General features: G+C 38.7%; 1 protein-coding gene across 8 annotated transcripts in view; it reads left to right on the top strand.

The window, feature by feature from the left end:
* The first annotated feature begins 3,092 nt into the window (after nt 1-3,092).
* Nucleotides 3,093-23,030, top strand: part of SAP130 (Sin3A associated protein 130) — a 69,601-nt gene continuing 49,663 nt past the window's right edge. For 4 of the 8 annotated variants that reach the window (XM_039851269.1, XM_039851267.1, XM_039851266.1 and 1 more), the window contains exons 1-7: nt 3,093-3,232; nt 4,820-4,986; nt 11,209-11,444; nt 12,145-12,303; nt 13,499-13,610; nt 14,635-14,759; nt 16,359-16,483. In XM_039851269.1, coding sequence (XP_039707203.1) covers nt 4,875-4,986; nt 11,209-11,444; nt 12,145-12,303; nt 13,499-13,610; nt 14,635-14,759; nt 16,359-16,483 — 869 coding nt within the window. In that variant the 5' untranslated portion in view covers nt 3,093-3,232; nt 4,820-4,874. Of the gene's footprint in view, nt 3,233-3,978; nt 4,066-4,819; nt 4,987-11,208; nt 11,445-12,144; nt 12,304-13,498; nt 13,611-14,634; nt 14,760-16,358; nt 16,484-23,030 lie in introns of those variants that run through there. The other 4 variants (XM_039851270.1, XM_039851268.1, XM_039851265.1 and 1 more) reach the window with 2 other exon arrangements.

Here is a 23,030-nt window from a genome sequence, read left to right as displayed (position 1 = left end):
ACTGGGAAGGCACCAGAGCCCTGCTAAAGTGAATTCTGCTCTTATAGGGTCAGCCCCTCACCAGCCAGTACTCACAACCAATCAGATCAAGGATCAATCCCTCCCTCGGTGTGTAAACAGCAACCAAAGCTCATCTATAACAGGAGAACACACACAACCCACACAAGGGACACACCTTGAGCACCTCACTCAGGTGACCAGGGAAGACATTGCCACTGGGCCCCACAGGACCCCTGCTACATAAAGGTAACCTACTAAGGCCAGGAGGCTTAAGAGCCCTGCCTAATACATAGAAACAAACACAAGAAAGCAGCCAAAATGGGGAGAAAAACAAATATGTCCCACATGAAAGAATAGATAAAAGCTTCAGAAAAGGAACTGAACAAAATGGAGACAAGTAATCTACCAGATGCAAAAGTTCAAAACACTTGTTATAGGGATGATCAATGAACTTAGGAGAGAAGTAGATGAACTCAGTGAAAACTTTAATAAAAAGATAGAAAACACGAAAATGTAGATGGAAAACACAAAGGGAACCAGTCAAAAATAAAGTATATAATATCTGAGATGAAGAATACATTAAAGGGAATCAAAAGTGCATGAAGTGGAGGTTTGAATCAGTAATTTAGAGAATGGGGTGCTGAAGGACACCCAGTCAGAACAGCAACAAGAAAAAAGAATCCAAATAAATGAAGATAGTTTAAGGAGCCTCTAACATCAAGTGTAACAACATTTGCATCATAGAGGTACCAGAAGGAGAAAAGAGAGCAAGAAATTGAAAACTTATTCTAAGAAATAATGACTGAAAACTTCCGTAACCTGGTGAAGGAAATAGACATATAACCCCAGGAAGTGCAGAAAGTCCCAAACAAGATGAACTCAAAGTGGCCCACACCAAGACACATTATAATTAAAATGCCAAAGAGAGAATCTTAAAAGCAGCAACAGAAAAGTAATTAGTTACCAACCAGCAAGCTTCCATACGACTATCAGCTGATTTCTCAAAAGAAACTTTGCAGGCCAGAGTGCTTGGCACAAAATATTTAAAATGGTCGTGTTGCTAGGGCTTAGAATTTCCATCCACTGAGCTTGTGCGAAAGACAGCCTCCTTGTGCAACAGCCAGGCTGAACCTTCTATGCTTCTCAGATATTCAAGCCCCTTGCCAGTTTCAGGGGCTAATTAGTATCTTGGGTTCTTGAAAATGATATTGTTCACACAAGATAGTTTGGATGGATTGAGCAAAGACACATACAGGTACATACATCTGCCTGATGGTTGTTGAGAGAAAGGCAAATCACTAACTCTTTGTGGTTCCTTAAATTATTAAGGCCTTTGAATACTAGGGTTAGAGGTTTAGAATATATTCTAAAGCTATTAGAACATCATGGATGGGAAGGACAGACTCAAATGACTGCTTTAGAAAAAGAAGTCTGTGGAGAGCAGATTGGGAGTAGGAAGAGATTTGAGTGGGGGTAGCACTACTGTAATCCAGACAAGAAATAATGAAAGCTTGAGCCAAGGCTATGGAAGCAACTGGAAAGCAGGTAGAGAGATAAATATGGTGACTCTAGGATATTGAAGAGAGAAAACAAGAATAAAACTAAAAGAAGTGAGGATGGTGATGCCATTAATGAAACCCAGAAATCAGAAGGAGTATAGAGATGAGGCAAATCAATGTGTTCAATATATTAAATTTCAGGGTCTTATAAGACATACATGGATTGGTACAACAGGTGGAACTGTAAATGTACAACTCAAAGAGAATCACCATGTAGATATAATTTTGCAATTTTCAAGAATGACACTTGAAACGGAGTGCATTAAACCAGTTAGAAAGATAGTAGGGCATTAAAAGAGATTTGGAGCCTTGGAAAACGCTGTACAGTATTTATGAAGGAGGTGGTATAATGAAGATTAATAAGAAGAACCAGGAGAGAGGGTGGCTATAGAGGCCAAGGGTAGAGCATTTTGAGGAATTACCCTCAGTAAGTTGGACAAGGTGAGAACTAAGCAAGGCCCACTGGGTAGAGTAGGTCTCTGGCAACTTTGGGGGAGCCTTTTGAGAAGGGTGGCAGGAGCAAAATCCAACAAGGGCGATTACCTAAGAAGAGAAGAGGCTTAAGTATATTACAGTAGCTTTTTCAGAAGAAAATTGATAAGGGAAGAAAGTAAGATAGGAAAATGCCTTGAGGAAGGATGGGTACTTGAGAGTCACCCTAGCAAGCAGTTAACTTACACAGCTGGGCACGATAGGAAGAAAGGATTTAAATCCGGTTTATTTCTTAACTAGTCACAAAACTCCGGGCTTAAATTATCACCTGGAAAGGCAAGAGGGATACATAATCTTGATTATCAGACCCAAATTTTGCTTCAGCAGCTTTGTCTAAGCTTTCAACAGGGTTATAAAGTCCGATTCTTCACCCTCAGGGGGTGGGGGGAGGAGGGAAACACCATCCTCCGTCGCTTCTTTGTAATCTAGAGAAACTAAGCAGGTGCACAGTGCCCGAGTCCCGTGCCAGGAACCGCTCTTCGAGCCTGTCGGCTTTAACGCGAGGGTGCTCGGCTCTGGAGCAGGCAAAAGCGACGGTCTTCCCAGATCTGCATCCCGATCCTCCCACGGTGCTCAGGCTTTGCAGTCCGTGGTCTTCAGTGGTGACATCAAGTCCCATACGCAGCGCGGGGAAGCGAGTCTATTCAGGAAAACTCTCGGCCCTTCCATGGCCCCTTCGCTCGCTGCAGCAGGCCTCCATTACCCTGTTCTCGCGCCGCACTTCCCTCGGGAAATGAAAGCTAGTGCCATCAGCTAAGGAAAAGGGGTGGGATCCACTATCTTTTTACTAGGCAAAGAGAAAACGCAGAGCCGACTCAAGACAGCAAAGGGGGTGTTGCTTCAGCCAAGTGGCCGGGAGGCCCCGCCCAGGCCCGCCCTCCTGGTGCCAGGACTACATTTCCCAGAGGCCTCCGCGGCCCGGAGGGGCAGGCCCGTCCGCTCTCCTGCTCACACTGAGTGGTAACTGGCTTCCGTGGAGGAGGGCGGGGCCTGTCCCAGCCAATAGGTGAGGGGCTCGTTACGGCGACGGAAGCAGCAGCGCTGGGCTGAGGGGTGGGGGGCAGAGTGCTCGCGCCCTGGCGGCAGCGGCGGGTCCGGAGACTAGGACGTCGGCCCCACAGACGGAGAGCACACGGGAGCGAGCTCGAGGCAGCGCGGCGGCCACTCAGCGCTGCATCCAGGTAATGGCGGGACGGGCGCCCGGGAAGGGAGGGGAGGAAAGGGGAGGAGACGAGGGGGCGGGGTGGCGGAGCCGGGCTGCAGCGTCCGTCCCGCTGCGCGTCCCCGGGGAAGGGCAGCGGTGCCGCGTCTCCGGCAGCTCAGATATAAGCTCCGTGGCGAGACGGGCACGGCGGTTGGGCCCGCGTCAGGGGCCGGGTGTCCTGAGGTCCAGGAAGAGCGAGGCACCCGGCTGATTCGGGCGTGGGGGCGTGGCGGGCGTGGGCCTCGGCGGGGAAGCAGAGCGGCCGGGGAGCGCGGGCGGGCGGGCAGCCCGGGAGTTTGGCTCCTGGAGCAGTTTAAAGTGACTCTCCACATCCGGGCCCTGCGCCCGCCGCTTTTAGACCCCGGCCGAGGCGGGGCCTCCCAGCTCCCCGCCCCCCTCGCCGGGAGCGCTACTCTTCCTCTGCCATTGGCTCCACCTCGAGGGTTTTGGACAGCCCGGGCAAGGCTCGCGCCGGATTGGCTGGCAGTCGGCGGGAGGGTGGGGCGGGATTGGAGCGGGTAGGCCTCAGTGGATTGGTGCGGGCCCTCGAGTGACGCGCCTGTCGTGGGGCCAATGCGCGGGCTGGGGAGGTAAGGGCAGGTTCTGGGGAAGAGGATTGGAACGGAGCAGTGGACGGCAGTCAGGGTGAGCGGGGCCCAGGGGCTGGACAGCGGCGGGCCTGAGGTGCGCTCCGCACGAGTTCTCTCTACGACCCGGGAGCCCAGCGCTGCCACAGACATGGGTCCTCCGCGGCATCCCCAGCCCGGCGACATGGAAGCGGGAGGGACAGGCGGTGGGCGGTGGCTGCAGGTAAAGAAGCACACTACTTGTCCTGGGCTCCCCAGAACGTCTGTTCCTCGCTTGGAGACATAGTGTCAGACATCCAAAGTGTCTGGAAACCTGTGTTCCCCGACCTCAGCTGGGAGCGCTGGGGTGGGGATAGGAGTGCGGGCAAATAGGGGATATCGGCAGAGCTTGGCTGCTGAGGGAAAAGTGGGAGATAGTTTTAGAGAAGGCGGTGAAGGTCTCGGGTCCTTCTGGCTCAGTGGGGGTTTGTGAAAGAGGGTGGAAAAGGAAATCTGTAAATGAAGGCCTGTGCAGAAAAAGCATTTGAGAATTATTTTTGAATCAGGTCTTAATGTAAGGTTTCTGATTCTTAGGACAGGACATTTTCTCTCCCATTCCTCTTATGACATACTGATGACAGTGCTGTTCACCTTTATGCGAGGGTTAAGTCTTCCAAAGGGACATGTCATTTTTCCATTAAACTTTACACAAATGCGTGTATATGTGTTAATGATCTGTGGCTGTTGTACAGGACTCAGTGTCGATTTTTTTGGTATAGTAATCTATAAGTTTCTGGAGGGTCATAGTATCCCCCAACACTATATGAACAACTTTACTATTAATTGAACCTATGTACATCTGAAACTTAAAGAATTTATATAATTTCTGTACTGTATATTGATCACAGATAATTGTTTTAGATAAATAATGCTGCATTTGCTTTTGCTTTTCTGAGGGAAGATACAGGTACTAAAGATGCTTTAATTTCTCATTATAGATTCTAATTTCAGAATCCAGTAATAATCATATGACTGTATGCACTGCAGGTGGAAATGAGTTCTCAACAGTTTCCTCGGTTAGGAACTCCTTCCACTGGGCTAAGCCAGGCTCCTTCACAGATTGCAAACAGTGGTTCTGCAGCATTGATAAACCCAGCAGCTACAGGTGAGATGTGTGATGTTTTTTTATATTGCCTCCTGCTTTAAGAATACTGCCAGTTTTTTAACTTAAAAATTAGCAATTTTAGTAAATACTAGTTTATCAAATTTAAAGAGAGGAGATATTACAATTCAAATTTAAGCAAGGTTTTATTCCTGTTTTACTTCATTCACGTGTACTAGAGTATACATGAAAGTTGTAATGCAAGCCTGCAAGAACTATTTTTTAAATGTATTAATGTCTTCTTATTTAGTTAAGACCCAGAAGTATAATAAAGGAAAGAGCCCAAAGATGTAAGGCATAGGGCTTGCGTTTTAGACATAGATCTTGCCTTCCTTACCACCTAGGAAAAGACGCTAAAAGAGTGCTAAAAAAAAAAAAAAAGTATGTATACACATATATACAACTTGATTTTTAGTTGTATACCCTTGGAGGGCTGTAAATCAGTGGTGCTCAGTGACATACCTCCCAGGGAATATTTGGCAATGTCTGAATATATCTCTGGTTGTCACAAATAGGGGGTGCTATTGGCATGCGATAGAGGTCTGGGATACTGTTAAACATTCTACAAAGTGCAAGACAACCCCCTACAAAAAGAATCCAGTCCAGTCAACAATGCTCGAGTTGAAGAATTCCAAATAGTCTCTTTCTCTGCATATATCCAGTAAAAAGACAGCACCACAAAGTAAATGAAGTTTCTTTTTCTTCACTATCCGATTCCCGTGTTCCTTATGGTGAATGGTACCACTGTCTTGTCTACTCAGTCCTCAGACCAACGACTCAGTCATCATCTTTAAAATTTGTTGTCTTTGTCTCTTACCTATGAGCTATAGCCTCTTGTCTAATGTTTCAGTCTCATTTTCTATTGCTTTGCCTCTCTTCTGCCAACTTAGTTTTTGTTACAAATTTATTTTAGTTCCGTTTAATCTTGAAGTAACTTTAAGCTACTCTTTGCCTCTTACTTAATAGTAGCTACTCATTTTCTGAATGAATAATAAAGTTCTCGATTTTCTTGATCTTGAGATTTTACACATTCTGTTCCTTTTGTCACAATCTTCCTTCTTCCTTTCCACACTCATTTATCTGGCTAATTCCTGTTTATTCTTGAGGTTTCATGTCAGGTGTCACTTTCTCTAGGAAATATTTGCTGACTCCATCCATCATCCACAACAATTGAGGTTAGGACGTTCTAGAATGAAGGCCAGGAGCATGTCTGTCTCATGTACCTTTGTGTTATACTTGCTACAGCGTAGGGCACAAAGTAGTGATCAACAAGTTCTTGTATAGTCACTTAAAAGTTCCTTACTCTTAAAGTATTTTTGACACTATTTTGTTTTTAGTATAAGTTCACAGCAGAATAATTTAAAACATAGCTAAGGACAATATTTTTGAACATCTATTTTTTTATGAGGAATTATACTGCTCATTGAGGTCAGCAATAATTGCCCTCAGATTTTGTTGAGAAGGAAATCATTGACTTAGACCAAAATTGTTTATAATTTTGCTTGAGAAACGTGTGATTTTTCCTCAGTGGCTCAAAAAAAAAAACCCCTTTTCTGTAAGTAGTTAGATGTCTCTATACTTCCTATTGCTCTTAGAAGTACTTGGGGATTCTAAGCATATCAGGATTTCAAGTACATCTTCAGAGTTCAGAAGAATAGATTACACCTAGTTCTCTTTACTGCTTCAAGATTCTTTTCTGTTCAAAATAACTTTAAATTAAGAACTCTAAATGTCTAGAAAGAAATGATAAATGGTTCCAAAAAGAGCTTAATAGTAGATGGTCAGTACATTATATCTTAATGAAATTGTCAAATATCAACTTCCTGGACAAATACATTTGGTGGAAAGTTATGAATTCATCCATTTCTCTTAAAATTTAATGAGAGCAAAATCCATTTGTATATTGGGGAAAGTTAAGAATAAATTACTAATAAAAAGACAAGTAAAACTCTCTTTATTCACAAATTGATCATGTGTTCAGAAAATCCTAAAGAATGTTTGTAAAAAAAACTGTTAGAACTAATAAATGAAATTAGGAATGGTTGCAGGATAAAAGTTTACTATTCAAAAATCAGTTCTATTTCTAAATACTAGCAATGAACATTGAATTTTTTAAAATGTCATTTACCATGGCATCAAAAAAAAAAATCTACAGAACACTTAATGGACAAATTAATGAAATATGTGTAAGACCTGAGGTTAGAAAACTGTAAAACATTGCTGAGAGAAATTAAAGAATTCTATAAATGAAAATATCTATCATGTTCATGTATTGGAAGACTCAGTATTATTAAGATGTCAATTCTACCAAAGGCATCTATAGATTCAGAGGAATCCTAATCAAAATCCCATCAGGCTCTTTTATAAAAATTGACAGCCTGAATCTAAAATTTATGTGGAAACCAAAGGACCTAAAAGCCAAAGTAATTTTGACCAAAAAAAAGAAGAAAGTTGGAGGACTCTACTGCCTTATTTCAAGACTTGTTAAAGCTACACTAATCAAGACAGTGTGATTTTGGCATAAAGAGAAATATATATCATTGGAACAAGGTGGAGGATCCAGAAATAGACCCACACATAATGATCAATTGATTTTGACAAAAGTACATAGTAATTCAATAGGGAAATGATAGTCTTTTCAACAAAATAGCGCTAGAACACCAGAGTATATGTATGGAAAAAAATGAACCTTGACCTTTACCTTCGCCATTCACAAAAATTAACTCAAAACATCATTATGGACCTACTATAAAACTTAAACATTTTAAAAGAAAACATTAGAGAAACTATAACCTTGGGGTAAGCAAAAATTGCTTAGGTCACAAAAAACTGATACGATGTACATCATTAAAATTAAAAATGACTGCTTTTCGAAAGATACCATTAACAAAATAAAAAGGCAAGCCACAGACTGAGAGAAGTCATTTGTGATAAATATATCTGCAAAGGACTTATATCCTGAATATATAAAGAATTCTTGTAACTCAGTAGTAAAAAGACAGATTTTTTTAAACAGGCAAAATATTTGAATAGACACTTCACCAAAGACCCTATTTAAAGCCAAATAAGCACATAAAAGCTACTTGGCGGTATTAATCCTCAGGGTAGAGCAAATGAAAACCACAGTGAGAAATTATTACACATCCACTAGAATGACTAAAATTAAAAAGCCAACAATACCAAGTTTTGATGTGTTTGTGGAGCAGGTAGAACTCATCATTGGTAAGAATGCAAAATAATCTAGCCCTTTTGGGAAATAGTTTGTCAGTGACTTATAAAATTAAACATAAATTTATCATACAACCCAACAATCCCGTTCCTAGGTTTTTATCCAGGATAACTGAAAATGTATGCCATATATACAAAGACTTATACTTCAGTGTTCTCAGAAGTATTACTTATAATCAAACACTAGAAACAACCCATATTTTATCAGCTAGTGACTAGATAAGCAAAGTTTGGTTTACCCATACAATGACATAACTACTCGGCAATAAAAAGGAATGAACAGTGTACACAACAACATGAATGAACCTCAAAAACATATCAAGAGAACAAAGCCAGACACCAAGAACCACAACTGTATGATTCTATTTATATGAAATTCCAGAAAAGACAAAAATGTAGTGATAGTGTAGTGTAGTTTGGAAGAAATAGATGTGGGAGGAAGGAAATTCACTGCAAAGGGGGCATGAACGAACTTGTTATAGTAAAGGAAAATGTTCTGTATCATGTTTGTAGTGTGGTTAATAGTACTGTGTACTTTTGTGAAAATTTAATTATACAAGGAATTAGTGGATTTTACATGTAAAGTGTACTTCAGTAAAGCTGATTGAAAATGGACAAAAGACATGAACATATACTTCGTAAAGAAAGATATATGTGAATGGCTTATGATCACAAAAAGTTCAACATTTCTAGTCATCATGGAAATGCTAGTACCCACTACACACCCACTAGAATGTCTGTGTATTAAGAATTAGGATGAGGAGCAACTGAAATTCTAATATACTGCTGGTGGGAACATAATGTGATACAGTTACTTGGGAAAGTACTTTGGCAGTTTTGTGTAAACATTTACTTACCATTTGACCTAGCCATTCTGCTCCTAGTGGGTTGGTGAGACTGTAAAAAAATCATTGAACTCTCTACTCTTAGAGTAGCCATTTTATTGTATGTAAATTATACCTCAATAAAGTAGTTTTAAAACTCAAAATTTTTAAAAATCTGAATCACCTGGGGGGGAAGTCAATATTATAGCAAAATGTTAAATATACATCAGTCTTTTCACCTTGCTTGTACTTAGAATATTTTTTTCCCAAGGAGATCATCGAACAAGGGCTCAAAGTACGTATAGATATCCATCTCAGAGTTTTTGTTAATAGGAAAAATTTCGAAATGACTCTAAAGCCCATCACTGATATAATGGTTAAAAAAAGCCCTAGTACACCTATGCAGTAGAATTCCATTTAGCATTTTAAAAATAATGCAGGATACTATGTTACTCAGCAATTCCACTCCTAAGTATATACCCAATAGAAATGGGACATATGTTTACCAAAACACATGTGCAAGAATATTGCTAGCACTATTATTTCTAATAAAAAAAAAAAAACACGAAAACTAGCTAAATGCCTATTAACTGTAAAATGGATAATTTATGGTTTGTTCATGCAGTGGTATACTATACTGAAAATGAAAGCTCCCTGGTAGCATGCAATAACATGGATGAATCTCATACCTATAAGTGAAAGTGGCAGGACATGAGGATACATTTGTTATGAGTTTATTTATATTAAGTTCAAAAATAGACAACAGTAATTTGTAGTATTCAAAGTTAGTATCCTTGGGAGGAATAGGGGTTGGAATTGAGCTAAACAGAGGGTTTCTGGGAAATGTGTAATGTTTTGCTTCTTGAGCTGGATGCTGGCTGCTCAGGTGTATTCAGTTTGTGAAAGTTCATTGAGCTGTACAATTAACATTTCTGCACTTGTCTTTATGACGGTTATAGTTCAATTAAAAGTTAAATAACTCCCCCCACAAAATAAACACGTGAGAAGTATCTGAAGGTTTTACCAAAATAGTAACTGCTGATGCTCACTTCACTTTCTTTATAGTTTTCCCAATAATTAAAAATTTTTTCCATAAGGGTTTAATCTTTTTGTTCAGAAAAATAATGATATTATTTTGGAAAAGTGATAGACAAGAATGAGTTAAAATTTTCACAGACTTTCTTTTATTACTTTAGTTCCTTGATTTTTTAACTTAATTTTTAAATAAGTTACTTGTTTTCATAGTCCAAAATTCCAAACGAAAAAGAGTATACAGTGAAAACTTTCTCTTTTTTATTCCATAGTCATCTACTTTCTTTCCCTTCAAACCAAGATGCTTTTGGAGGTATCTTATCCATATACAGATATAAGTGCACATATGTTTGTGTGCATTTTATTTACTTTTTCAGTTCTGTACCTTATTTTTTCATCTATATATTTTCATATATTTTTTGTAGTATACATTATAGATTTTTTCGTAAGAGTACCTAAAAGGCTTACTTGTTTTATTTTTATAGTTGCATGGTAGTCTATTGTGGAGTACACCATAATTTATATAGTCAGTCTCCTTTTGATGGACATGTAGTTTTTTTCAGTTTCTTTACTAGTATAAAAATGCTGAAACAAATAGCCTTATATGTAAGTCATTTTACACATGTGCTATGTATCCGTAGGATACATTCCTGCAAGTGGAGTTGTTGAGCCTCGCAGGGTGTGTGCGTTGTGATGATAGAGATTGCCCTGTTCACTCTAGGGATTTGAACTGAGAAGTTTGTTTAGAAAAATTATGTTCTTTGACTTAAGAACTGCACTTTTAATGTTAACGTTTTTATAATTCTTAAATTATTTCAAATGAAATTGTCTTATATCTTGTACTGCATTTTCAACCATTTGAGCTCATTTTAAATAGTTGTCAGGTTCTTTTTTCATAGACGTGGGAAAGCCACGGTATTCAAAACAGGTACTGTGCTCCACAGGTGTGACTCTTAGGTTTGATATCCATCAGGGGAACCTAATGCCCAAATTCTCTTTGTTAAGAAAATCACACAAGGAAATGGTCATTTTGTCAACCCTGAAACTTAACTGCAAGTGCCATTCATGTATGTGCTGTTATATTAATTAATATTGGAAGTATATGATATGCTGTGTTACCCTTAATGTCTCTCTCTACTAGTCAATGATGAATCTAGTCGAGATGCTGAAGTCACTGCCCGGGAGCACATGGGTTCCAGCAGCTCCCTACAGTCCCGTGAAGAGAAGCAAGAGCCTGTTGTGGTAAGGCCCTATCCACAGGTGCAGATGTTGTCTACACACCATGCTGTTGCATCGGGCACACCTGTCACAGTGACAGCCCCACCAGCACATCTGACGCCAGCAGTGCCACTCTCATTTTCGGAGGGACTTATGAAGGTAATGGAGAGGTTTAAAATTCCACATTGAGCCACAGCTAAAGACTGGCTAAAATATTCCTGACAATTTTCACAAAATCTTAGACTATATCCTAGGATCGTAGGGTTTATTTTGTTTTGTTTTGACCTATTGGTTCAGCTCTTCTCTGTAATTCAGAGTTCTGCTATTCTGTAGTGCCTAGTCTTGGGCCGCTGGGCAGTTGGCATCATATGATGTTGATTTTTTTCAAGTTACGGACATGCTAACTCAGTTTTTATCTTGGAGTGGCACTCTTTTTCAAGGTTTTGTTCAAATAGCTTGCTAATTTGGGGGTATCTGCGAATGTTGCCTTGTGTATTATCTTCTGGTTGTTTCAGTTACTGGGAGTTTTATTTCTGCCCAAACTTTGGAAAGGCAGCATTGTATAGAAGAAAGAATGTGGGCTGTCAGCCATACAGATCTGAGCTTTATTCCTAGTTCTTGTTTTTATTGTCTGGCTTTGAGCAAGTGACTTAGCTTTGCTTTGTATGTTTCCTCATTTGTAAAATGGAAATGCTAATATTTCATTGGAAAAGCTATGATGCTAAGAGATAAAACATATAAGGCTTCTGGCGTCTTTCCTGGCACTCTCCAGGGTTGATTTGTGTACTTATAACTATAGAATGAAATGCATTGCTAGTAAAAAGCTATTGATATGTTTCATGTGGTTTTCTGTTTGCAGCCGCCCCCGAAGCCCACCATGCCTAGCCGTCCCATTGCTCCTGCTCCACCTTCTACCTTGTCACTTCCCCCCAAGGTTCCAGGGCAGGTTACCGTTACCATGGAGAGTAGCATCCCTCAAGCTTCAGCCATTCCTGTGGCAACAATCAGTGGACAACAGGTTTTTTTCCTCTTAATTTGCTGATTTTCAAACTGAGATGCCAACTGTTGATCATTATTGAATGCCAGCAGTACATTAGGCACTGTAATAAATAAAAAAGGGTCACTGATAATCTGCAAGGGGAAGATAGTAGATTTGAGAGAAAAGGATAGCTACAGTGAGTAAAACCAGTATACATGGTGGTCTTTGTCATTTAGCCGATAGATATTGAGTATTTGCTATGTGTGGGGCACTACCTCCATGTGAGATACAAATCTAGTTAAGACAATCCATGTCTTTGAGGACCTGAGCGTCCAGTTGTGCTTGGTTATAGGTATAAAACTCTGGTGGGTTGAGAATAGCCTCACAGCTATAGTTTTTTTCTCTGAGGAGAGTGAAAGTTATCTATTGGGTGAATGGTGTTTTCCCTCAAGCAGCCCACCAATTGTGAACATTTCAAGTCTTGTGTTTTAACTTAAAAATATTAGTCTTGCTGCATAATATGTATTTGATTTATTTAAATATTTCAAATTATCAATGAATAAAACTGAATCTCAAACCTCTTTCCCTTCAAGTTTTCAAGAACAAAATTAGAATTCCAAAAAGACGCTTCTTGTTTTCCTTTTGTTACACTGCTAGTACTCCCAGAAGTACTGGAACCTCCTCCCCGCTGCCCCCAACACACAAACCTGAGATGCACTGGCATCAGAGTTAGGAGAATATGAGGAAGGGACATTTAAGGTGTGAGCTGAAGAACTGGTAGGGGGGTACCTACTGGATGCTAACTGGCATTTACTTAGAAATAGAGCATAAAGCATGGATGACTGCAGTGGCATATGAAGGAAATGGTGAGACCAGGAAAAAAAAAAAAAGCTTTGGCCAAGACAGAAAACAAGTGTGATAGACTAATACCAAAGATGAGAGTCCAAAAAGTAGACAGTCAGTGGTATCATCTGTTAAAGGAAAGGGATGTAGCAACTAGCTAGGCTCAAGGCAGTTGATGTGTCCTCATAGTCACCATATGCCTGCTAGTGTGTGTCATCATACATACTGTGTAAAAAAAAAAAGCTAAATGTCCTGTCCCTTGGGATACTCACTTTTTGAAAAGGACAGCCTGACCCACATTTGGAGGCAGCTGTCTTCCAAGAAGCAATGGCTAAGTACCAGTGGCTAAGACCAGGCACATGAAAATAACATTGCATCCTCTTTGTTGCAGGGCCACCCCAGTAACCTGCATCATATTATGACCACAAATGTACAGATGTCTATTATCCGCAGCAGTGCTCCTGGGCCCCCTCTTCACATCGGAGCTTCTCATTTACCTCGAGGTAAAGACTGCTTGTTTTATTCAAACTCTCAAAATGGAATATATATTTGGTAGAAGATATGGTAACACCAAACATAACCAAAATGAGCTTGTTAAAGTTACAGAATAACAGAAGAGCAATATACATTTTTAGCATGGTCTAATGTGTTTTTATTCTAGTTGCATTACAAGTGTGTATATGTGTGTGTAAACAAAGTAATTCCCATTTTAGTGTGGTCTAAAAATTGTCCTTTTTAACGAGGAACTCCTCAAGGCTATGGTAGCCTAAACATGGTCTTTATTTTTAATAAGTAAGTCACAAATTAATACTGAATATATTTAAAGTTTTGTGATAATGGTTACTCAGTTTTTTTATTCATATAGCAACAAGATGAATTTATTCTTAAATAAGTTAAGTTGTGAGGTATTAAATTTAATGAGTTTTCTCAATTACTTGATCAGAAATTGTTACCTTCTATTGGAGAGTATAATATTGCTTGTGAAATCAGATTAACAAATAACAAAACCAGGTTTACTCAGTCATAATGTAATTCAGTGAGTCTCAGAGTATGGTTCACAGACAGCAAGAGTTCTGTGTAAGATCAAAACTTTTCAGGAATATACTGAGACATCATTTGCCTTTTTTCACAGTGTTGACATTTGCACTGATAGTGCAAAGGCAGTGGTGTTCAAGTGACCACTCACCGTCTGGTGATTAAACTGCTGGAACTTTGGCCTGAATCAAGGCAACAGCACTGTACTGTGCTCTTCATTGTGTGCTTCACTGCTACATACTTGCAGTTAAAAGAACAAGGCAGACAATTTCATTTAAGAATGTCCTTGAAGAAGCAATACACATTATTAAATCTCAACCATTGAATGCACATTTTTAAAGTTTTCTATGTGATGAAATAGGATGTATTCGTAAAGCACTTCAGCTGAATACTGACATTGAGTTTTAGAAATTCTGATTATTTTTCTAAGGAATATATAATTGGAACTTTTTAAATTATGAGCCATATTAATGAAAAAAATTATTTTTCCAGGTGCAGCTGCTGCCGCTGTGATGTCGAGTTCTAAAGTAACCACGGTCCTGAGGCCGACTTCCCAGTTGCCAAATGCTGCTGCAGCTCAACCAGCGGTGCAGCACATCATTCACCAACCAATCCAGGCATGTCAGGGGTGTGGGTAGCTAGCCAGCAAGTATGAAGTGCCTACTCTGAGTCATTCACTTAGCTAGGCACCGTGAGAGTCCTTTGACCTTAAGTGACTTTCAGTCTAGTTGCCAAAATGTAGGGAAGGTTGAATTGTATATAGTGTCATATGATCTGCTGTAAGAGGTAGTAAGGGAAGTGTTTTTGTAGGATAGGTATGGTAATGAGAATTCAGAGAAATGAAGGGGAAGTGAGGTGGCTAATACTATGATGGCGATGGTTATATAAAGGCCAGTTAGAACTGAGGGGTTATAATTTAGGGGTTTATGAACCCCCTAAATGTTTTACCCACAAATATATGTTTTTCGAGGAAGGTGGTCTACTTTTTTTCAAGAGAATTTGTGGCCTCAGTACTAATAAGTATCATGTATTGCTAGGTGATATTGTGGTGTCTCTAAATTTAGAACTCTTAAGGTACGAAGTGTAAACTTGGTTCTGTACACTGCAGAGAGCCACTAAATTTTTTGAATGCAGTAATATATCATCAAAGAAATATCTATAAAAGGTTAGTCTAGCTAATTACATACTAAAAGTAGAAATTCAAATACCTTTGAGTGCCAGATTTGTAATATGTGTGAAATAGCTGGGTTTAAGACAGTAAGGAAAAGTGCAGATTAGGACACTGGGTAATTCATGTCCAGCCTAGAGTTTTCAAAATAAAAGACTTTGCTGGCCAACAAAACACATTTATTTACAAAGTAATTAGGCCCCCAGGAGTATGTATGGTATATAAGAAGGATTGGAGAAAGAGGAGAACCAAAACAAGCCTACTAGTGAGGAAGATAATGCAGCAGCCCTATTGTGAGACAACAAGCTGTAACAGTAAGTAGAGCAGGTTAGAGGTTGGAAGGAAAAAACATCAAGAATAGGCAGAATTTGCAGATTTAACTGCGTGTAACAAGGTCAAGAAGAAGGAACTACTCAGAATAAGATGAATTGAAGAATTGACAGTGGACAAGCAGGCGAAACTCAGTGTGAACTCCTTTGTTAGATGAAGATTTTACACACAGAGTGGTAAGGGAAATATATGCATGTGAAAACATCCAGAAGGCATCTGGGCATGCTGAACCTTCCTCCAGCAAAGAATACTATTAGCATGTGTTTGCCTTTAGTATGATACCTTGGATGGCCTAAGAGCTAGCAGCTCTGTCCAGTGGATAAGAATGCCCTCCGTAGAAAGCACTCAGTTGTGCGGTAGTGGAAAATGTCAACACCGGGACCAACAACAGATCTGTGGGAATTGTAGGTCTGAAGGGTTAGATCCTAATTTATACTAATAGTAAGATAAAATTTTTAATCTAATTGTATTTGGAAAGGAAGGACTTGTATATTACCCAGCTAAAATTGAAATTTTTTTGATAATTCTGACTCTTGTTTTGATAACAACCTATATATGAAAAGAGAATTCTTTAACCTGGTGAGAATTTACTATCATTTGGAAATTAATGTACGTACTTGAAGGCCTAAGTTTCAAATTATACTTCTAGTGTTTGACTTACTGAATTTTATTTTGCTTTTTGTTTTAAATGAAATATTTTTTTCTGTTCTCTTGGTAGTCTCGTCCACCTGTGACCACCTCTAATACCATCCCTCCTGCTGTGGTGGCAACTGTCTCAGCCACCAGAGCTCAGTCTCCAGTCATTACTACAACAGCAGCACATGCTACTGATTCAGCACTTAGGTATATTTGGGGGTTTGAAGATTAAGCCATTTTCCTCTCTCTCCCTTTTTCCTTTCCTTCCTTTATTCCTTCACTTAACTCAATAAATACTTAATGAGTCCTTTTTTTTTTAATGAGCTTTGTGGTATTCTAGATACCAAGGATAAAGCAGTGAACAAATTCCTGCTCTCACAGTTTCTATTTTTAAGGTCTGGATAGGTACAATAAAAAATATATATAGCTTTTTAAATCATGAAAAATGCTTTGGGGAAAATTAGAGTGAATGGGATTTGGAGTGACAGGATGTTACTTTTTCATGTAAGATGATCAGGGTGGGCTTTGTTGATAAGAATACATTTGAACAGAAAATTGAAAGACTTGATGAAGTAAGCCATATGGTTGTCTGGGATAAGAGAATTCTAGGCAGTGGGAACAGCCAGTGCAAAGAAAGGCCCTGAGACAGGAGTATGTTTGCCACATATAAAGAGCAGCAAGAGATTATTTTAGGAGGTAACAGGGTCCTCAGATCATGTGGGGCCTTATAGACCATGCTAAGGATTTAGACTTTGCTGGGGTGCAGTGGAAAGTTTTGCCAGAGTTTGAGCACAGCAGTGCCATGATTTGAAGTTTTAGTGGCATCGGCCTGGTTGCCAGTTAGAGTAGGCTCTAGAAAGGCAAAGGCTCTAGAGAAATTGTTTAGAAGGGCATGACAAATCAAGAGAGATGATTGTTGGAGGTTGAAAGATATGGTTAGATTCTGAGTAGAATTTTGAAGATAAGAGGATTTTGGAGGATTTAGATGGCTATGGGAGAATGAGAAGAGTCAGGATTATACCAGCACTAGATGGCTTGTGCATTTAGGAGGGTGGAATTGCATTAAGTTGAGCTGGATAACTGGGAAGAATAGGTTTTGGGGAGGAATTCCAGACTTTGCTTTTGGATATTTTAATGTTGTGCTGACTTCCGAGCACCCAAATGAAGATGTTGAGATAAGTTAATATACGAATCTAGAGTCTAGGGAAGAGTTCTGGAGGAGATAATTTAGAAAGACAATATAAATGGAGAGGAGGTTTATGAGAGAGAAAATGGCTTCCAATTGAGAGGGCTATAGAGGGAAGCAGTGTTCTCAGGGAAGAGCCAAGATTCATTAGGGCAGGAAGGTAAGGCTATATTCAGACAAGGGGGTGAGGGTATAGGAGATTTTGCTAAAAATGGATTGTAAATCCAGAGGGTACACAGGAAGGGTTGGCTGTTTGAAAAGAGAAGGTGGTATAATTAAGAGATTTGTAGAGCCATACAGAGATAAAGTCTGGTTGATGAGAGATGATCGCTGATGCCTCTTATGAATGACACACTCAGGAATGAAGACATGATATTTATCCTTATCCTTATCTCCAATCCATATTGTGGTGGCAAGGCTGTGAAAACGTAGTTGGGCAAGGCAGTGGAATATGAGTCTCATCAAAAGACACAGTTCAGTGATCTTTCTTGATTCCTGCCATTGTTTTTGTGGAAGCCAGGGAAAACCTTTGACAATAGAAACAAGAAGTGATTCACTAAACAGAAGAAGGCATAGTAGGTATGGGGAGTAGAGCTGTCAGGAACTAGATATCCTCCACAAGATTTCATTACCAGTTGGTGATAGGGCAAAGAGTGGAAGAGGGAGGAGTCTTAGAGGCCTCCTCTGTTTCTTCCTTGCTTAACCAAGTAAATGGAAAGGAAACAAGGGAAAGAAAGCAAGTGTTAAAAGGAGGGTTGCATTTTGGTAACTGAGTTTCTCAGTGGTTGAAGAGCTGTCGTTGCCAGAAATAACGGGTTTAGAAGTCATCAACGCCTGGCCTAGTTAAAGCTGTGAGGTATCTGAGTCTTTCCAGGGGGAATGTATAGAGTGAAGAGAGGTTCTAGCACCAGACTCTGAAGAAAATAACATTTAAGTGCAGAATAGTGCCTAGGACTTACCTTTAACCATTAGCGCTGCCATTTACCAGCTGTGTGACCTTAGGCAAGTTTCTCAACTTCTCTGATCCTTAGTCTTATCTTCAGTAAAATGAAGACACTTTACTTTTTGGTAATTTAATATATTTGCCTGAGGTACAAAGAGACACAGTGCCCAATATAAACTGTGTTGTCATTTTAGCTTTCTGTTACCTTTAAAAAGTTAATATATGACAAAATTCAAAAGGTATAAGTGTGTATACACAATGAAAACGAATAAGGTTGGGTTTTTTTAAATCATGTTATCAGTGTATCTTTTCTAGGATGTTGAGTTTTTAATAAAAATGGACATTGAATTTTGGCAGGTGTATTTTCCATATTCACTCATGCAGCAGATACCTACTGCATACCTTCTATGGGCCAGTCAGTGCTATAGGCACCGTAAATACACTAATGAATTAAACAAACACACTAATGATCAGATGATTTTTCTACTTATATAACTATGATAAATTCATAATATCTAACTCTCTTTGAATTCTGGAGATAGAAAGTTTAAACAGACCAATTTCCATAGAAGAAATAGAAAAAAATTTCAGAGTACTGTATCTCAGAAAAGCACCAGGCCCAGACTGTGCTTTTACAAACTCCTGAAGACCAGATAAACCAATGATAATTAAATTGATTGAACACATAGAAAAAGAAGGAAAGTTCAAAAAAAATTTTTTCAAGTGGTAAATAGATTCAATTCTGTCTACCAGTTCTTTGATCTTTTTTTCCTATCTCTTGGTGGGATGAAACTTATTTTTTTATTATTTCAAGAAAGGCTTACAGGACTAATATTTTTTTCACATACTTAAAATTGTTTCCTAGATATCCTTATATTTAAGCAGTAGTTTGGCTGATATAGAATTTTTTTGTTTTCCGTATTCTCTCCATGTATCCTTACAGGTATTTTTCCTCTGGTTTCTAGGGCCGAATAATGCTATACAGAAGTTTGGGGTCAGCCTGGTTTTTATTTTAAATCCCTTAAAAGGATCTTGATATTTTTGCCTGATTGCCTAAGATTCTTTATCACTGAATTTCAGCATAGTTACTAGGATGTGTGTTGCAGTGAATATTATGTAACCTTTTGTTCTGGAACATGGTGTGCCTTTTTTAATGTGCAGAGTAGACCTATATTTGTAAAAAAGCTTTCTTGAATTTTATCTATATGTTCTTTCTAGTCCATTTTATTTTAAGGGAAGGGACACCCAATTATGTGTGTGTTGGCTCTTTTTGCATGACTTCCTTCTCTAATTCTTTTAAACTATTTTTTCTCTTTTAGATTCTGCTTACTTTTCTCTCCATCTTCTCTGTCCCTTACTGTTTTTAGCATTGTTTCTCATGTTCTACTCCCATTCCTCGATTTGCATAGATTAGCCATTCCATGTGTCTTTTTTTTTTTATGCAAAAGAAAACCATGTAAAAAAAGTCCACCAGTACAAAAAAATACTAAAGAACTAGGCTCATGAGTCATAAAAATATTTGTTTCACATATTTTCACCAAAAAATGCTAATGAAAATTCAGAAAAACCAAAATAGATTTTATAAATTCTTCAGTATTCACTGCAACATTTTTTAAAATCTTTTCAAAACTTTAGATCAATATCTAGAGTTGAAGTTTCCAGTTTTGTGTCCAGTTGAAGAGCTTTGTAAGTGTTTTCTGCAGCGAGTGAAACCGGTTCAAGGTCACTGCAGATTCATCAGCAGGGTGGGGCTTCAGATATGAGGTGAATTAATTCATATTAGTTAATTTGTGATCAACCAGTAATTCGTTAATATCATCTACATTCAAATTGTCAGAGCCTTCTTCTTGAAATTTATTTAATAAATTAATAATGCCAGTTAATCCCTCTTCAGTTGTGGGAACCACAGTCCCTGGTTTGACCACTTCTGACCATACTGCTTTCCAGCAGGCGTTTAAAGTTGATGGCTTTATATCACTCAAAGCTAAAGCAATATTCTTCATACAGTTTAACTGTGTATTCCAGGCTTCTGTAACTGAGTGATTCATTATCTATAAGTTTATTAAAAATATCATAAAACTCCATTTAATATAATTAATCCTAAAGGTAAAAATAATGCTTTGATCTAAAGGTTGGATCGAGAAAGTTGTATTTGGTGGCACATATACAACTTTTAGATTTGAATGTTCTCAATTGCGTGGATGACCAGGTACATTATCTAAAAGCAAAAGTATTTTAAAAGGAAGACATTTTCTATCATATAATTTTCAACTTCTACACCAAAACATTTGTAAAACCAATCTCAAAAAACATGAGTAGTCACCCATACTTTTTTATTTTACATCTAATGAACTGGAAGATCATTAATAATTGTTTTTTAGTAACTATTCTTTGTGCGTTGCTGAGTTAAGCTATTAGTTTTTAGAAAGAGTAATTGCTACTAATGGAAATGAAAAAGAAAAGACCACATAAAATGAAACTGCATAAATGGAAACTGCGTATAAAAAGTTTGCGTAAGAGGGAGTGATGATATTTACTGTATATAAGAAAACTCATGTAAAAAATAAATACCACATAAATCAAGGAATGGATGTACTTTTAATTTTGCCCTCATTCCTGAAACAGCTGAATGTTTTTCTTCTGTTTCTTGAGCTCTGCGCATTTGTCTCTGATTTTTTGTGTGTGTGGCATTGGTTACCGAAATCCAGTAAGTTTCAGGTGTACAATTTAACAGTAAGGCATACACACATTGCATTGTTTGTTCCCCTCCCATAGTTAGATTTCTTTCTGTCACCACATATTTGACCTCTTTCCTGCACCTACTTCCCTCCTCTCCCCTCCACTAGTCTATTCTTGTCATTACTTCCAGTACACTCTTACATTTTTACTTTGTGTTTTCATTTCATGGAAGCACTTAAGTTTCTTATTTCATGGCACAATTTTCATCTTTTTAAGCATTTCTAGTGAAATTCTCTTTCTGTCTACCGTTCTTTTCATAGCATCTTTAAATAGATTCTCTACTGTTTCCTTTCCACGTACTCATCTTTGAATGAATGGAATTTATTCTGAATTAGCTATTTATGATTGGTTCTTGTTGTAGGCTGGGCTGTATACTGGGTTAGGAGAAATTTTCCTGTCTCACAATCCTTGCTTGGGTTTTTTGTTTGTTTGTTTGTTTGTGTTTTTCTGTCCATTACTTCTCTCCTGCTAGTAAAGATAGATTTCTCTAAATGGCAGAGTATCTCTCTTCCATGGGTCCCACCACACACTTTCCCCCATGGGGCTTATCTATATCTATGTGATTCCTAGTTCATCCTTTGCTTCTTGGATCTTAGAACCAGTCTGGGTCTGCTTCAATGACAGCTCCCGCTGTTATAAAAAGATTTTGGTGTCCTGTGTCAGAGTATGCTCCTCACTTTGGAGAATTCTACTTAGTTGGATTTTACCCCTTAAATTGTAGCTGCGGAACTCCTCTCTCCATTGGTCTGTGTGTCCCTTTGTTATTACTATCTTTGACAGTCTGCTACCTATTTTGTGGGTTGAGGCTTCACATGTCTCCTAATTTTGCCAATGGTGGAGACTGCATTCCTATTTCTGATTTTTCTTGTTACTGCTCTCTGAAAGAAGGAGAAAATATCAAACTGGCAGTCTCTGCCTATACTTCTTGTCTTCACTTCAAAGAATTCAAAATAAAGACCCAGCTGAACACTGGAGGTGGTCACAGTCCACTTGTAAATTAACCCCTTATTTTCTGTGTATGTGCAGTTTCTAAATTGAGTCTCTATCCCTAGAGTCACCTTTGAGGCCATTAAAAACAAAAAATTGATCATTGGGAGAAATAGTATAGTGATTAAGACAAAGAACTAGGGAGCACTTTCTAGGTGGCCGACCTTACTTTTTAACCCTTTGAGGGAGGGTGAGGTGGAGTTGCCACTATGAACTCGAGGGTGTTTGATTCAGTCAAAGTGTTTTAATCAGAATCCCTTTCTTTTTCTCCTAGTTGCCCCAAATTTGGCTATTGGGAACCCCTTTGAACTGGCTCGAGTGTCCTTTTGATAACTTCTATTAGTCTCTGAGTACTTTCTTCTTTCTAGTACATGATGAATCGGGCTCTCTTTTACTTTCTCTGCTCCCCTAGTCTTGAAACCAAGGATTCTTGGTTCCTGTTAGTGGAGAATAGTATTTAGAACCCAAGATCTGGATGCTAGAAGTAACACATTTCTTCTCAGATATCATTACCTTTGAACTATTTCTATGGACAGAGGTGGTCAACATAGTAAAGACAGTCATGTCTTCATACTGATATTTCCAAATGAAATTTAACATTATAAGTTTTTTTCTTACATTTTATATTTGTGACATTTTCTCTTATATTGAAAACTTTATTTTCTAGAGACATTGATGTAACTACATGTTTTTTACATCCATAATATACCTAAAAAATAAAGTTTCGGAATAACAATTCAGAGTCCCAAGCCTACTTGTCATAAATTAAGCCCTTACTTTTTATAGATTACTACTAACAATAAGACCACTCAGTAAAGTTTAAGATGTCCTCACATTCATTGTGTCCTCAGTCTGGACATCTCACTAAGTAGAGTGGGAATATGTTCAAAAGTCACTTG

The sequence above is a fragment of the Pteropus medius genome, unplaced genomic scaffold (genome assembly GCF_902729225.1).
Source record: "Pteropus medius unplaced genomic scaffold, Ma_sr-lr_union100, whole genome shotgun sequence".
Taxonomy (NCBI): Eukaryota; Metazoa; Chordata; class Mammalia; order Chiroptera; family Pteropodidae; genus Pteropus; species Pteropus medius.
The sequence above is the reverse complement of the archived record's forward strand: the minus strand, read 5'-3'. Positions and strand labels throughout refer to the sequence as shown.